Genomic DNA, 17451 nt, shown 5'->3' with positions numbered 1-17451 from the left:
CCATTAAAAACATACGACTTATGTATTACTTGATAGGGAGAACATACACTACGAGGCTTTGCTTGCGAATGAACGTAGGAACCGAGTGAATGTTATAAACTGATGACGGTTGGGTAACGGTTTCACAATAGACTTCACTTCACACGTTTTATTTCATCGAGCCTTTCATCAAACACGAACACCACTATATATTACGTGGGAGGTTTTTTAAAGGAAGATGCACCATTGTTTACAAGGTTCTAAGTCCAAAATCGTCGGAGACATGCTGATCCTTTTAGGTGATGTATCCACGCCATGAAGTCTTGACGACTAACAGCCAGGCTTACCAAACTATATAATTTGTCTCGACACGATAAAGTTCGGTGACAGATTCGAAATGTAACATCTCCGTTGTGTGTCAGAGATATTTACGTAACCTTGATGCATGGAATGATGGCAATGGAGTGACAACCATTAATGTTTTGCCACAATTATTGCCTCTTTTCTAATGAGTTAAAGGCAAACAATGGTTGATATTCACATTTCAATGAAAAAATTGGTTTTTTTAATCTAGGTCGAATTTAGCAGCGGTAAGGTTGCCTGTATGAACTTTGGACGTTCTCATTTTCTTGAGAGATGTCATGAGATCCTCCATTGTAATAGGTCGCACTGTGTCATGGTATTCTTCGTCGTCAGGAATCAAGCTTGTCCTGGGATGCTCAGGATCCCTGCAACGATTAAAAAGGGTTTAAAAGATGAAGCCTACATTTATTGAAATTGGTTGATTAAACTTACTGAGTGTGAGAACGTATATAATCTCTGACGCGATATACAGATGCGTTCCGACAAAGCTCTTGCAGATCTGATCCAGAAAAGCCATCCGTCAGTCTTGATAAAGTTGCAATATTTATATCATCTGCAATCGGCTCGTTATTCAAAATTAGTTTAATTATCCGCGTTCGCTGTTCTTCATTCTGAAAATCAATGTTCACAATATGTCTTTGTACTTCTGGGTGGAGATAATAGAAATTTAAAATCATACAGGTAAACCAATGTGGAAAGTCGCCGGCATACGCCTCAGAATCGCTCGATCCAAATCTTTTGGTCTGTTGGTTGCACCCATAATTATTACAGTACAAGACGGATCGGTTATTAGACCATCCCAAAGCGACATGAACTGGGCTTTCATCATTGCCGTGGCTTCATGGTCTTGTGCATTCCGAGATCTCAAAAATGAATCTATGGAAGCGTTTCATCGACGTCATGTTTATGAAAGAATCGACTTAGATACGCTACAAAGTATACCATATATAAATTATGGATTTTTAAAAACAATGTACTTACCAATTTCATCGATAAATATTATACAAGGCTGCAGTTTTACTGCTAACGAGAACACTGCAGCAGTTAACTTTTGACTTTCGCCATACCACTTGTCCGTTAGAATGCTAACATCTAAATTTATGAAACTTGTTTTCGACTCCTTAGCAGTTGCTTTAGCAATCATGGTTTTCCCACAACCCGGTGGTCCATGGAGTAAAACACCCTAAAAATATGGTTTATGTCTAATAACTCATTGTTTACAATCGACATTTCATTTCCATAAGACTAAATGTAAACCTTTGGAGCCTGAGTTAATTGCGAATCTTCAAATAATTCCTTCCTTTGAATCGGCAGTATAACCGTTTCCTTAAGTTCCTGAATAACATGTTCCAGACCTGCTATATTATTCCAAGAAATTTTTATATCACGAGGATCGATAAGATGAGTAGCGATCATCATTTCGTAATCTGTTAATTGTTCGGTATCGATGGACAATGCCAGACTATCATTCTTTGCCAGTTTCCGTATTTGATCTTGAGCCTGAAAAACGTACACTGATGTTAATTCTTTATCTAATACATTCAATGTTCCCGAAAATTCAAAAAAATCAGGTGTAGGTGTCGAAGCCATGGAAAGGTTAAGTGACACCTTTGCATGCTTGGCATTAATACCACTGCAAATGACAACAAATAACATGCATATATTTACAAACTTTTTGTTTCGCTTTTTTCTTCGCCTTTGTCGTGGGATCCAACTGGCTCATAATCCATTTCATGCTGAAAAAGCCAATGGCTGTAACAAAAGATAACCTAGCAACGAGTACTAGTACTTCGTAGCGCGAGATCCCCGCTCCGTCCGCTACATTCATCGTACTCGATTCACTTTCAGAATTATTAAGTCACAGCCCGCCTTAACCGGTCGAGAATTAAAACTCCCTGGCACGAGTTTAAATTAATTCTAAAACTACTTTTCCAACATCCCTGCAATTCTCGTTAGATCGAGTTCTCTTTCCGGGGTTTCCGGCTTTAGTTTTTCTTGCCGGTTCGCCACGAACTATCATTTGCTAAGAGAGGAGATTTCCAAAATGGCGATGACCGGCGAGACCACCGAAAAGTGGATGTCGCAATGAGTTTCACACTTCGTCGCCTAGATGGCGACGCTATTCCCAACGTTCCGAATTCGAATTTAACGCGTATTGGAATTACGCGCGGAATTTAAATTCGACATCTTAACGGTAGAAAGAGAGAGAGCAACCACTTCGATAAAAAAATCAGAACGTACTAAAAATTTGACCGTATAAATCGATGTCAGGTAATTATTACAAGTCAGTTCTTCATCCCTAACCGAATAAATATTTTGATTCTAATAAGAAGTCATCTCAAAATGGAACTAGGAAGAGTGTTTTCTCGAATCAATATGTACATACAGTAAATTGCAATCTGCGCACGAAAACAAATCCCCCTTGGCTAACGAAGGAAGAAAGCAACAAACGAGGAAACAAACAGCGATCAGGATAATGCGCTTCAATCGCTGCCTCAAGATCGCCATCAAAGCTCAGCAAATATGTCGGATTTTCTTTCTACGTCTTGGTCGGCACACATAAATATGTAACGGTTTTTCTTTTTTAAATATTTTCATACAGTGTTAATAATTTTAATAATTTTACATAGGATGGAGATTCGCTCGGCTGAGAGGATTTGGGTTTTCGAACCTGCGCCCCTTTTAGGGAGGAAAATCCGTCCCCTCGCATTTATAGGACACCTGAGTGTCATTTGTCACCTGATGCCCTGCTGATAACGAGTCACGGGAAACCGCGGAATCGTTAGCCGACCCTTCGCCGGAGGTTTTTCTTCCTTTTCAGATTCCGCGCTAGGAAAAAGGGGTCCGAAGGGATAATTCGCGGCATCGGGCGTTGGCGTCATTTTTCCACGCCTTTTTTTAGGCGAGTTCGAAGCGGACATTCAACTAAGAAGGTCGAAGCCGACCCCCTGCTTCGGCCAGAATCGATACACCCCCTTCCCTGGCTCGGAAATGAAATTATTAAAGCCACAAGGGCGTCATTCGCCAAGCGAGGAGATTCAAGATGGAAGAATGCCGAGAAAAATTTCAAGGAAAACGGCAAGAAATCAACCCGGAGAGGAATTCCAAATTATTAAGAATAAATATATCATTGAGATTCTCAAGAAATATCTTAGATGTCTTGAAATGAACTCTGCGAGACATCTTAAAAAAATCTGTCGCTTGAGATATTTACCAAGTATTAGAGAAAAAATTATTTAAAAATTATTCTGTACTACTAAGGCATGCTGGTGTGCGTATGTTCGACGCGGAAAATTCCTATGGCCAGATTGACGATTTTGATATTGCGATTTGTCTATGCAAGGTAACTGGCGAGGTCGGTGATCGATTTCTAAAAACGCGGCCGAAGACGTCGACGTGGGCGTAAGGGGAACTCGTACACTTGACTCTTCTCGGGGGTGGATCGGATGTCGGCCAGAAAATATAGCCCGTCACAAACAAGGGTCGCATTCTCGCGTCTATTGCTAGGGAGGCCATAATTGGCCCCCAAATAACTTTCCCGTATTTTCGGGAAACGACTGACTGGAATTAATAAGAGGCGTCCGCCGCTTCGTCGTAAAAAACCGATAACCGATATCTAATTTCGCCGAATCTGGACAGACAGAAATTCCGAAGAATTTTCATCGGTTCGTTTTGTCAGTCAGTCCAGGAAACTATGGTTGCCTTGATTTTGACTTTTCAGCTCGAGCTTATACCTCTGTTTCAATATTAAAACACGTCTTTTAATCGTTTGAAGACTACAGCTGAATGACGTCTTTTAGCTATTTAAATGTTACAAATTAAAAACGTGTTTTAGCCATAACAATAAGGATCTGGAATGTTAGATTGACTTTCATTTTCGTCGTAACGCATTTTGTAATGACTTATTAATTGTTATTTTGTAATAAGTGTATATACAAACTGGTGGGAAGATCTCATTTCTTCATTCGTCGGCAGTCATTAACGCCTCAAATTTTAAACTGAATTTGATTTTCCCCATGAAGCGTTTTATAGAGATTTATCGGTTGTATGTTTTGTAATAAGCGTGTATGCAAATTGTCCTGAGGATTTTATTACTCGATTCGTCTGTAACTGCTGTTAACGTCAGCGGCAACTTGTTGCACGCCACTTAGGATACTTCCCTCCTTCCTTAATCGGCTCGTCCTCGAAGTGCCAGGGGTTTCGACTGACTGCAAAGTGGCGAGGGTTTCAAATCGAGTCGATTTAGGGATTTGTGGTCCATTTACATGGATCACGTTGCCGGGTTTTGTCCGAGTAGCGTGACGTCGTTGCATCCCTTTGTAACGATCGAGGCGGATATTATTTCGGCCCGTAATAACTGGGCACGTTTTCCTCCCTTTGTCAAACCCCTTCAGTGAAAATATCCCATTTGTTCCTAATTATATTCACAGGGTTAATTATGTCAGGATGAAAGAGAAGAAAATCAGGAACTCCAGATGATCGCCCCGAAGAAAAGGAATTCTCTAAATTCTAGGTTCGACCTGAACTTTTCAATGTCTAATTGTTTAATTTTATTCGCAAGGTAATTTATGCCAGGACGAATAAATAAAATAACGATGACAAGTTATATAAATTTCGAAAATGGCAGGAAAACCAGGAACACCGCTTGGTTACCCTGAAAAATGGAAATTCTCCAAATTCCAGGTTCGACCTGAACTTTTCAAGGTCTAATTGTTTAATTTTGTTCGCAGGGTAATTTTATGCCAGGACGAGTAAATAAAATAACAATGACAAGTTATATAAATTTCGAAAATGGCAGGAAAACCAAAAGCATCGGTTAGTTACCCTGAAAAGTGGAAATTCTCCAAATTCCCGGTTCGACCTGAACTTCTCAATGTCTAATTATTCAATTTTGTTCGCAGGGTAATTTATGCCAGGACGAATAAATAAAATAACGATGACAAGTTATATAAATTTCTGAAAAGGCAGGAAAACCAATAGCATCGGTTGGTTACCCTGAAATGTGGAAATTCTCCAAATTCCAGGTGCGACCTGAACTTTTCAATGTGTAATTGTTTAATTTTGTTCGCAGGGTAATTTATGCCAGGACGAATAAATAAAATAACAATGACAAGTTATATAAATTTCGAAAATGGCAAGAAAACCAAGAGCACCGGTTGGTTACCCTTAAAAGTGGAAATTCTCCAGCCTCGACCTCAAGAAATCTTATTTCCGGTAGTTGAAGATCGCCAAAAAAAGGGAGCAACGAGAACTGGGGTACCAGTTGCATCGCAACCAGTTGCTCCACCGGAGGATCGTCATCCCTCGTGGTTTCGGTGTGGACAAGAGAGGGAAGCTTTTTACCCGACCCTTCTCCCGCGACACTCGACCTCCCCCTGCGACCCACGCAACCCTAAACCTCCACTCGCCTCTTTTATCCACTCCCCTCTCTCCTTCCACCTACTTATCTCTCGCATACGTGCACATGGACCAGAAAATGGACACACACCGACGAAGAACCACATACACTAAAAAAAGTGCACACGAACTGGAAAGAACCCACATACACCGGCCAAAAAGGCACACATAACAGCGAAAACCCATACACACCAGCAAAGATGCGCACAAACTAGAAAAAACGCACGTGCACCCGCCAAAAAGGTACACATAACAGCGAAAATGCTCACACAACGGTGAAAATGCGTACTGACCAGCAAAATCGCACACACAATAGGGTAAACGCACACACGCACTAGCGAAAAAGCATGCACACCAACGTAAACGTATACACACCAGCGAAAACGCACACACACTTGCGAACGTACGTACACTCGTGTACGCATGGGAGCGCAACCCCCTCGCGGGGGTTGGCCCCGCCTCCCTCGTCTATATAAGAGTCGCGATGTCTCCTCCGCACCGTCACTCGCACCCGGAACACCGTCGACTCGGCAGACCCTCCGAAGGTCCTCTCTAAGAAGAAAGGGATCAGCGACGAGCGAGGAAAAAGGAAGACCAACGAAGGGAAAGGACTTCCCGGCCCTACGAATTTCCGGTGTCTCGGAAACTCGCCGAGGGAGGCAAAGAGCGAATCGCAGGACTGCACCGCAGGGAAGGACTCGATTCCAGGAGTGAAAAGAACCGCCATGGATCCCAAAATCGGACTGCTCAGTCTACTCTGCGTCCTCGTGGTCCTGACGGAGAGAACCAGCGCAGGACCCTACTTTGACGACGGTAAGTCGAGGGTGAAGTGTGAGGTCGGCGCGACGATTGGAAGGGCTGAACGCTTCGGGGAAGGTTTCCTCCTCAGGGGTGCGTCCTGTGGGAAAACAGTCCCAACAAATGTCCTTTCGGAGGATGAGTAGAGCAACTTTTGTTTGGGACGATTTTTTACAGCGCGGTTCGTTCGAGCGGAAAGTTGGGTTTGAGAAGGGGGTGGGCGCAGGATCCGCTGCGCGGAGAGGTCCTTCGTTTTTTTGCGCTTCCTGCCTTCCGGGGTGGAGATGGCAGGAAACGTTTCCGATGAAAGTTGTCGAGGGGGATTCGAGGGACAAGTTTTGTCAGGACGGTTCTCCCCTGCGACGGGACAGCGAGGCGGAAAATCGTGTCCGGGGGCGAAGTCTCTCGGTTACTGGCGGATCGTCCACCTCCCCGCCGAGTCAGGGATACTTCGATTAAGCGATTTCCCGATCAACCGAGTAATTGCTTCCGTTGGGGGTGGCGAAGACGGGGAAATAGCCCTTGGGATCCCCTTTTCACACCTGGAGGGCTGAAAATGTCCACTACGTTATCCATGGACAATTTTAATTTAAACAAAAAAATTTTGTTTAGCACGCGCCACAGTTCTCAATTCTTCAGAATTTTCTGAAACTGCTTTTACTTGCAAATCGCATGTCGAATGCATCCGATTGTGGTAATGCATCGCCAGTAGTAAAGGTAAACGCATGGTCGGGCTGCTGCGAGGAGGAATAAATTCTCGCGATAAAACTCCCAGGCATTCCGATCTGAAGTGCACTTAAACATCGATAAACGATGAAGTTTCTTCGGTATTTCTCGGAGAAATATTTCTTTGGTTCAATGGATTCTTTTTTTTCCTCAGTTTATTTTTAAGCGCATTTAAATGCAAAGTCCTCGTTGGAAGCCGAAGTGCATCGAGGTTATTTTGCAACAATGAGATGCCAAAAAGGTCTCGAAATTTCTCCACTCTTCGTTGCGCGTTACCGGGAAATAACGCGGACCGGTATGCGGTTTATTTTTCGAATTTGCGGATCAGCCGCAACCGCTGGTCGTTTCGTTGCGTTTTATCGAGAAAAACGAGAAAGCCGTGGATATTTCCTCGCAGTTGCGGGAATTATCGTCGCACGTGTTGCCGCGTGAAGGAAATGAACGCCAACATTGTCGACATAATCGTAAACGAGAATTTCGACAGAGTTCCCTTCCTCCAGGGAACGCGCATTCAAAATGGCCGCCGACGTCTCGGCGCCCCCGTAGTTCAATTAACTCGATTAAAAGATATTTCTAAGCAATAATTCGCGCGGCTAACGATAGCATTAATGAAAATTGCCCTTTTGGGGGCGATAGTTAATTATCCCCTGTCAGGCAATATCGCCGCCGTGATCTTAATCAAGAGTTTTAATAATTCCTCGTCTGGAGGGAGCGCGCATTCAAAATGGCCGCCGGATTTTTTTAACTCGAAGAAGAGATAATTCTCAGCACTTGTTGTTTAGTTAACCATCGCAGCGAGGAGAATAAATACGAAAGGCGGTAATTCGTTACTGAGGGGATATTATGTATCTATTAAATTAACTATACACGACTAAACTGGCGAGTCTCTGAAATTTAACAAACTGCCGTAATGCATTAATTTAATATATTCACATGACGTTAAAACACGAGGCCGAGGGTTCAGGAAATGAACCCTGGCGTCATTAAAACGAGATTACGTCGGGCTGTTGCGTTAACGCGCGATTTTCATTGGACGGGATTTCGAGCGTGCCAATTACGAGGCCGCGACTCTGAATTTGCATTGTTAATAATTTGACAACACGTGGGCGGGACACCGGGATATAATTTGTGAGGAAAAATCCGCAAGAATGGAATTTCGTTAGTTGACGTCACAAGCGTCCCGACATTTTGCTCTCTTCCCAGGACAATGGCGTCGGTCTCGAGGAAGTTTCGGCCGACGCGACAGGGGAACAACGGTTTAGCATATTCCCAAGTTTCATTACACCATGAATCAGTTATAGCAGTAACTTCACGTAGTAACTTTACATAACAACGTTACGAAACTTCACGTACACAAAATGAATGCCCCGACTCGGAATCCTAATATCAGGTATCACTCTTCATTTTACGTGATTTATGGGACTTCTTGCAGACCCAATAAAATTCCTTTATGCGATAAAAATGTGCTTCGGTATGTGAAGTGCGAAATTCCGGTATCTTGTTTTTCTTTTCCTTTTTCGGGGAGTGTCACAATGACGTTCCCTCGGCGAGAAATCCGAGCCACAAGTGAGAGAGCCGCAAGGAAAGCTGCAAGAGAAACAATGTCGTGATAAAAGAGCCTTTTCGAGGGAGGATAATCCGACGTCGGTGACGCACCCCTCCATTTTCTTCTTTCTCGCCGCTGTCACGTGGAGTTCACCCCCAAGAAATGGATACCGTCTTCAGTCTTCATTCCCGACCGCCGCCATCTTGGATCGAGACCGTCCGAAATCGAAAGGCCTAAAATAATAGTATAAATCCTATTTATCGTATAAACACCGCAGAAATATTATAAACAGGGTCTCAACCTCTCGCGAATGTCCATTTTTCCAAGTTTTACGCGTTTACAGGTCGAGTTTATTTCAACTTTGCAGGCGTTAACTAGAATCCGCGGCATTTAGAATTTCCGTTTTCTGTTGCCGCCGGCTCAAATTCCAAAAATTTGCCAATACCAATTCTGGTAGCTGCAGCAGGTAGTCTTTGCGTTTATTTATTTTAACCAACTTTCAGTGCGAGAAAATCGAAAAGATGTCCAACTCCGAAGTCAAGGAGCGTCGCTATGTGGAACCAAGATGGCGGCCGGTGCGGCGGCTTCGCTAAGGCCTGCAACTCGCTTTTTATTTCCTCTTTATTTCCATCGCATCTACGTGGACACACCCCACTGAGTACAATCCAATTTCCAAGCGCGTGCAACGCCACCTACGTCACGGGTGGACGGCAAATAAAGATCACCCCCGTCCGCCATTGTCCGAGGCTTCTTTCGTTCCACCTACGAGGGGAAAGGCGCGCTCCAGGAATCGTGCACTAGCCTCCGGACACGGGATCAGGCTGCTTAAGCTCGCTGAATCCTCGCAAATCTTCGTAAACAGAGCCTGGAATGAAATACTCGCGTGGAACTTTCCCGGGGAAAGTCGGATTACCTCCAGCCGGACACTTCCGCGGCGCGGCACTCGTTAAATGGCGGCGGATAATTCTTTTTCTTTTTTTATTTCTATCCCTCCTCCAGAAGGGACTTTACCAAGGGAACTTCGCCGTAAAATTCCCAGCGAACTGAGAGCCACTCTGTGAAGATCATATTTACGGAATTACAGATTTTTAAATAAAATTAATTCGAGGAACCTTCAAGACCGTCGCGAAGAGAAGAATACCGGCGGTAGTGAGCGAGGCTTCTTTTCTTCATTTTTTTTTCCTCTTTTCGTAGCCTTTTATTATTATTTTTTTCTTCCTTTCTTCGTAGCCTTATTTTCTTTTCCTCCTTTTTTTCTAGCCTTAGTCTCGCTGATTCGTAAATCGGAAGCCGCGCCTGTCCCACTGACAAACCCGCTAACCCACATCCAGCCCATTCAGCTCACTTCCTGCGGATCATAAATTCGCAGGACAATAAAGGCGGGGTGGAAAAGACTCCTTTATCCGAATCTCGGGTAAGACTCGCATTTACGAGACCTGATCCTCTTATATATTGCAGAGGACGTCGGCGCACCGGTGGACTCGGATTATTCGGACAATGCCCTGGAGAACCTGATGCGCGCGGCGCAGGAAAAGTGAGTAGTCGTCCGATTAATTTTTTCTCCCCTTTTCACCTTTTCACCTTCTCTCCTATTCTGTTCTTACTAATAGCGATGCAGCTTTTGTCTTCACCCCTGAAAAAGACGTTCTCGCGTACAGTACCTCAGGAAACTCGACTGAGTTCCGCGCCAAATACACGGCCGCATGCGACGCGATGTCTATACGCGAACGCCACCTAGTAACTTACATATTTTCAGGCAGTGCTTTTGGGATGTACGAGATGGAGTAATTAACACTAAACGTGCCGACAGTTTATAACCCCATTACCAGTACCATTTAAAAACGATCATTTGACCGACCGGTGGGACAGTTAGTGATTAACGAAGTCTATATACCTCACTGAAACTGGATACCCCTGAAATTTCATTTCTCGAAAAAAAAAATTCTATTTATTTCAGACACGAACCAAAGAAAGACATTTTTTTTTTCCTTCGAAAAATGATATTTCACAAAAATCGCCTTCTTCCTTAGAGCCTCATCACCACGTGTCAGAGTTTCAAATAATTCGGTGGACACAAAGAGAAAAGTTTTATAAATGTTTTCACGTTTTGATATATTTATAACGATCCTTTGGTATCACCTTAATAGAGGGAAAAGATTCCCGTGGAAAGCTTGTAAATGGATGCACCCCACCAAAACGTTTGAAAGCTTCTAAATGGATCACCGTGTCCGTGTGCAAACGTATTAGCAGCATGTGTAAAGAACCCCAGCGACAGGTCCTCGGTGTCTCTATGTCGGCGAAAAGTACTCTATCGATTTCCCTAATCTCGAGTAGACGTTCCTCGTTGATATATCTGTTTAGGCGAGCCTGCATCCGACGAGGAGGAAATTGCGACCACCGGCCGAACGACTGCTGTTACAGCTCCAGCTGCCGGTGCAACCTCTGGGGATCCAACTGCCGCTGCCAGCGGATGGGCCTCTTTCAAAAGTGGGGTTAAGGGGACCCCCGACCGAGCGCCGACACGGGAGAGACTTCCTAACCTCGCTAACCTCGTTCTTTCTCGGTTACCCTCTCGTTTACACCCCCGCTTCCCCCCTTCGCCCTGATTTTAGGAACAGTGTCCAGAATTCATTTCTCATCTCCGAAAGTGAACTCAATTGCACCTGAATTAATCGACGCCGAGAGACCTCCTAACCTCACTTTTTTGCTCTCTACTTCGTTCACACCACGGCTTCCCTCTTTCGACCTGATTTCTGGGTCTGCTCAGATCTTTTCGACTTCGATCGTTGGGTTCGGAATTTATCTTTATTATTAATTCTCTTCTAGAATAATGCACTCCATTTTCCACATTCGAGCGGTCCCCGATGTGCTCGGAATTTCATTCTGCTTTTCCATTTAGAAGAAAGGATCCCGTTTTCAACTAGCCATCGGAATTCTTCCTTTCCCCCGATGATGAAATTCCGCGAAGAGGAAATTTGAGAAATTGAAGTGGTTGTCGACGCAGCTCGATGTTTCTTTATCTTCCTGGTTATTTCATGTTTTTTAGGGGAAATTTTGTGACACTGGGAATTAAATCCGACGTTTTTAAGGCGGCTTTGAATTGAGGTCGTCAGAGTCCGATTAAGTTCCTTTATGGCGGCCATCTTGATTAACGCACTCTCCTCGAGGAAGGGAAAGTGCTTCCCTTCGAAAGTTCAATTTCCCCGAGGAATTCCCGGAACTCGCTCTCGTCTTCCCCGGGCTCCGAAATTTACCCGGTATAATGAAACAGCGGAAACGCAAGATGAAATATGTAAAGGGGCTAAACCTTGACCTTAACCTTCCCTCGTGTTCCGCTCCTTCCTGAAGAGTACGTCTTGATAATGCGGTGCTAAGTTCCTGTGAAATCTAGTTTTAATAGAATTAACTTAGGTCCTGTCGAAAATCCTGGATTACTCCCGGGAAGATGGACCATTCACTCCGAATTAAACATTTGCAATTTTCAATTTTTAATTTTTAATTAATGTCACGTGTTTGGTTCGAGGTAGAATTCGATGCCGAAGAGTTACGAAAATGGCAGGTTGTCAATGCTGAAATGAAATGACCTCGATATTGGAAATATTGCAGGATATTCTCGAAAATAATTGGAAAAAAAATATCCGGCAGAGTTGCATATCTCTTGGAATTAAATTATAATCGGCGGAATATTAGGAATTTTACAAGGCATTGTTTTAAATAATTAATGCGAAGGGAGAAATGCGTTTGTTGACATTGAGTTATAATTGTCCCAGGTATAGAAGTCGATGTTAAACGGACATGGGGAAGACAGATTATCGATATTGAAATGAAATATTCTCGATACAGGAAATTATCCAAGGTATTTTTAAAACAATTAACGTGAAAGTTCAGATCAGTCGCTCCATTGGAAAGGCGTTTAACATTAAATGATTATTAACCAAGGAATGGAAGTCGATGTTGAACGGACATGGGGAAGACAGTGTATCGATACAGAAATAAAATATCCTCTGTATAGGAAATTTTGCAAGGTATTTTTAAAACAATTAACGCGACAGTCTAGATCAGTCGCTCCGTTACAAAATGCGTTTCTTAACATTTAATTTGCATTACAACTGGCAATGGCGACAATGACTTCGAAGGTGCTCCGATATATTGCGATATTGTTGTGTGTTTCGAGTATCGTGCCATTTTCCTTCATGTATATCACGCCTGGGTGTTGAGCGCATTATCTTATCTACTACGTTATGCGATGGTGAATTTGTCCTTAACAATGTAACTTGAAAATATATGGAATCTGTGGAATATACGATGAAGAAAAGAAAAAGAGTCTCCCACTTTCCCGTCTCCCTCTTGTCGGCACGGAGACTTTTCTCGAACGAGAATGTTTGGTTGAAAGTGGGTGCGATATATATATACATAAATAAATATATATAAATAATATTAAACAAATGAAACATCGCTCCGATATTTTTGAACTCGAGAGAAAGTGGAAAGTCGTCTCTGTAGACAGTAGATAACGTCAACTTAAGATAGTACTGCTTTAATTGTTTTAGTTGTCCCTAGCCCTACTCTTGTCTTAGCACTAAATGTTGTACGAGCATGTTTCCTAATTAATTAATTAGTTAAGAGGGCCAGTGATTGTGCCGGGAAAAGTCGAGGACACCTTGATTTGCGGCGGTTGGAATACACATTGTTGCTAATGTTATGTTCAATAAACCGTGTTTGGTACTGGAGAGTCTTTGCGAGTTGTGAATTTTAAACGAAGTTTCTCTCCTCCCCTCCGACAGATTTTCCCCTCCGAGGAAACGAAGTTTCTGGGACAGACGTGCGTTTCTTAACAGTCGACATTTCCGATGACATGGTGCATTAACGCCGACGAAGACTGAAAAGAAAAATGCACGCTTCCACGACGTCGCCCTTTCCCACCGGTTATGAGAAATAAAAAAGCGTCCGTTCACGATAAGACAACACGAGCAAACCTTATGTTAGCCTCTTAGCGATAGCATTGCCACCTACAGAGAAAATTTTAAACAATTCGGTATCCTTTTTCACGGACACGAGCTCCCATAAGGACCCTATGCAGTTCGTCCTCTTAGTCTCTGTTCTTTATGGGTGTCGCAATTGGAACGTGTATTAGGGCGATGTCAAGTCAGAAGGTTAAAGGAGTTAACCTCGTGACGTCGACCTACGACCACGTCCAATCCTAATCGAGTCTGTCGTAAATAACGTTACGACGGGCAACCTCGTGTTCTCGGTTGACGAACGCGGAGCACACTTCAAGACGTGGACATTTCTATCTCTCCCTCTGATAAGAACTTTTAGAGATCGGCCCGCGAGTTAGTAGGCGATTAATGGAAGGAAATATGTAAACGCGACTGTGCCAATAAAGCGGCTCCTTTGTCCTTTTCTTCCTTCCTTCTTCCCTCCTTTGTCCGCATGCTTCGAACTTGTTACGACTGATAGCACTGTAATCTGCATCCCGTCTCGGACACGCGATCGCTAAATCGAGCCAAGTTCATTATCCGAGTCGGTCATCGGTTAAGCATTATTAGCATTTCCATGCATTTCACACGATCGCGGAACTGAATTCCAGGACGTTCACCCCGAAGAGTTTAGGTCGAGGCTCTTGAAGGTCCGACCTACGAGGGTTTTGAGGTTCTAAGACCAGAAAAACCGGCTCTTCTACGAATTCTAATGGCTACGAAAGACTGCAGATAAACGTGACACGCTTTTCTACGTGAACACCCTGTTCAAAGTGTTTGTTTACCTCGTACAATTCGAATTTACAGAGCGGCGTTAAAAATTGTTACGTTTATAAATATGTATATACACAGGTGACGGGTCCTTACATCTTATTAGAAATGGTTTAAACTAGCTTATTTTTACAATTGAGAGAATACAATATATAAATTTAGGGTAGCTGAAACTTCTCCCATGTTTTTTGAATTTTATTTCTTTTCGACGGTACAGTGAATTTCCATTCTCTCTTCTTGTCTTCCTTTTCTCTCTTAATCTTCTCAAGGTGGAACATCCTATCTGAAAATCAGGAGTAAACGTCGTTAATAATATTAAGCGCGATCGCTCGATTCGGTGCAGATCAAAGATGGCGGCGGAATTTCTTGAATTTCATTTGTTTTCGACAGCACAGTGAATTTCCATTCTCTCTTCTTGTCTTCCTTTTCTCTGTTATTTTTTTCTTAATCTTCTCAAGGTGGAACATCCTATCTGAAAATCAGGAGTAAACGTCGTTAATAATATTAAGCGCGATCGTTCGATTCGGTGCAGATCAAAGATGGCGGCGGAACGGTACTCGGCCAAGGAGTTCGATGACTCCGGGGAAGGGCACGGGGACCACGAGTTGTAGGCAACGTTGTGCAACACCCGAGTCGGGTAGGGTTCACCTTCTCTTGGCCCGACCACGACCTCGGCGACCTTCTCGAGATATCCGACAAAGAGAAGACGCGCAGAGAGAGAGTCCGCGACCGGTTCGCGATCTCGTTCGGGCCAAGACGATCGACTTTCGAGTTTTCACTCAGCGAATAATTCGCTTTATCCATTATTATATTCAATACTCCGATTATGTGGGTATAATTGTATAAATAGTACATTAAACTCATATTGTCATTTAATTTATTTAATGGGCTTATTAAAAATTAAGCGTTACTGTGCATTATTATGAGCAAGGCGTAAAATTGCGACATAAAGTCGATATGAAATCTTTATTTGGATTAAATTTGGAAATGAATGTTCATTTTCAATTCGGGAATAACTGGGAGTTTGTAATACTTGGCCGTTTAAACGAAACGCGCTCCTTTCTGGGATTCCTGGAGACCCGCGAGCCGTAACGGCTCGTCACGTGACCCAGGAAAAATTAAGGCCGCCATTAAAGCCGCGATTCGTTGAATCAATTATTTTGATTCGCTGAAAGTCCACCAAGGCCTGGGTTAACTACACCTAACGCAGCGTACGGCGACGTGACTCAACCTCGGTCTATTTTTCAAACCCCATTAACATTCTCTGTTAATGGCGACGCCCCGACGCGTCGTTCGCGACCTCGCGCGAGGGCGCTGGCGTCGCTTAATGGAGACTTCAACGCCCGCCGAACGGACCGAATCGAAGACTTCCCGCTTGAGGAAATCGCCACCAAATTTTTCGGAGGATTTTCGTCGCACTGGTTTCTAGAAAATACACTGTTAAAACAATTCATAAAATTCATACACTTTTAGTACATGAGGTTGCAGTAAAATTATAAATTTGACGTCTTAATATCTAATCAGTATACATTTATTATAAAATTCTAAGTAAATTGACAATTTTATAACACCTCGAGAAAAATTATAGATTCGATATTCGAAAGTCATTTGGTACGCATGGTTTGCAAATTTTTTTAGATGAGTTTCTGAAAAGCATTGTAGCGACATTCTTGAGTCCGAAAAATATTTAAATGATATTTAAGAAAAATTCTTACGATCAATAGAAAACTCCGGCAGCATCATGGACATTTATTTGTTTCCAAAAAAAACGTTTAATATCAAGTACCGATCAACAGAAATTTATAACATATATTATGAATTTATTACACATATGTACTAAATTTATATTCTATGTTATACAATTTCTTTGAAAATATGTTATAAATTTGTAATATTTTTTTTAACAGTGTACGTTCCTTCTGGAAGAAAAAAAAAGAGACGCAAGACTTGGAGGAATAGAAAGCAGCGACAGCTCGAGTTGCGACGCGTGCACGTAAAGGGGGCGTTACGGTAATGCATGCGATTGCATCGCTGGTGCACCTGCAACGCAAGTCGGCGTAACTCCAAATTTAAGGACGTGGGGTAAACCACCCGCAACTTCCTCGAACTATTTGTAAAAAAGAAGGTGAAAAACCGAGAATAAAAATCATCAAACCCGAAAAGGATTTACCCTTGGTAGTAACGATTAAGTTGGAAAAGAATACTTATAAGGTATTCTGGGCAGTTTTCCTGCGGCGGTTTTTTAACGGCGCCATAAAATGAGTAAAAAACTTTTTCTAGGTTAGGTTACGACTTGAGTTACGTCGGCCGAGGAAGGAAGATTTGCGACGCGGCATAAACCATCGAGGCTCCGTAGCCAGTAGCATCTGCGTAAATGTATGTACACATGGGCGTGTGTGCATTTACGCGTGCGCGTAAATGTACACGTGTTCACACGGGTGCCGACACTCCCGTGCATGGTTGCGCAATCCTTCGTTTGCTCGGCAAATGTTTGCGACGACCGCCGTGGCGCTACCGTCGAATTCTCTCGCCCGAGGTGGATGTCGGGGAAAAGAATCGCATGGCTCGCGAATTCGGGATGATTTTAAATGCAACCGTTGAAGCGAAGACCGAAGAGGGGCGATGAATAACGCGATGGGTATGCGCGCCATGTTTCTCGGTATCGCGGACAGGAAATCGAATGGCGTCCGGATGTGCAAATCAGGTTTATTGGGCAACGCCGTGAGGCTAGCGCTGCAGTTCTTCGGCAGAAAAACGAGGTTATGTTAATTTTTTTTCCCCGTCTTTTGTGCTTTACTAACTCTTCCTTTTTTTAAACAGGAGAAGGGGTCGCTGCGAACTCTTCGTTGCGTTACTTTGATTTTTTTTCGTCGAGGAAATGAGGAAAAATCG

At 43.2% G+C, this 17451-nt stretch overlaps 2 protein-coding genes across 3 annotated transcripts; one reads left to right on the top strand and one right to left on the bottom strand.

Moving 5' to 3' along the window:
• Positions 1 to 133: 133 nt before the first annotated feature.
• On the bottom strand, positions 134 to 2170 carry LOC105702397 (ATPase family AAA domain-containing protein 1-B). The gene is made up of 6 exons (XM_012429937.1): positions 2015 to 2170; positions 1600 to 1842; positions 1324 to 1525; positions 1022 to 1218; positions 775 to 953; positions 134 to 707 (listed from the first exon to the last, which is right to left on the bottom strand). The coding sequence occupies exons 1-6, from the start codon at positions 2168 to 2170 to the stop codon at positions 545 to 547; spliced, it is 1140 nt and encodes a 379-aa protein (XP_012285360.1). The 3' UTR covers positions 134 to 544.
• Positions 2171 to 6162: 3992 nt separating this feature from the next.
• On the top strand, positions 6163 to 13457 carry LOC105702405 (U8-agatoxin-Ao1a). Of its 2 annotated transcripts, none has more exons than XM_012429960.2 (3): positions 6163 to 6552; positions 10268 to 10343; positions 11171 to 13457. In XM_012429960.2, the coding sequence occupies exons 1-3, from the start codon at positions 6465 to 6467 to the stop codon at positions 11304 to 11306; spliced, it is 300 nt and encodes a 99-aa protein (XP_012285383.1). In that variant the 5' UTR covers positions 6163 to 6464; the 3' UTR covers positions 11307 to 13457. The 2 variants fall into 2 exon arrangements, with proteins under 2 accessions (XP_012285383.1, XP_012285374.1); XM_012429951.2 differs by having other exon boundaries at positions 11144 to 13457.
• The last annotated feature ends 3994 nt before the right edge of the window (positions 13458 to 17451 follow it).

The sequence above is a fragment of the Orussus abietinus genome, unplaced genomic scaffold, assembly GCF_000612105.2.
Source record: "Orussus abietinus isolate OABI.00-Male unplaced genomic scaffold, Oabi_2.0 scaffold29, whole genome shotgun sequence".
Taxonomy (NCBI): domain Eukaryota; kingdom Metazoa; phylum Arthropoda; class Insecta; order Hymenoptera; family Orussidae; genus Orussus; species Orussus abietinus.
Note: the sequence above shows the minus strand (reverse complement) of the source record. Positions and strands in the feature narration are given on the sequence as shown.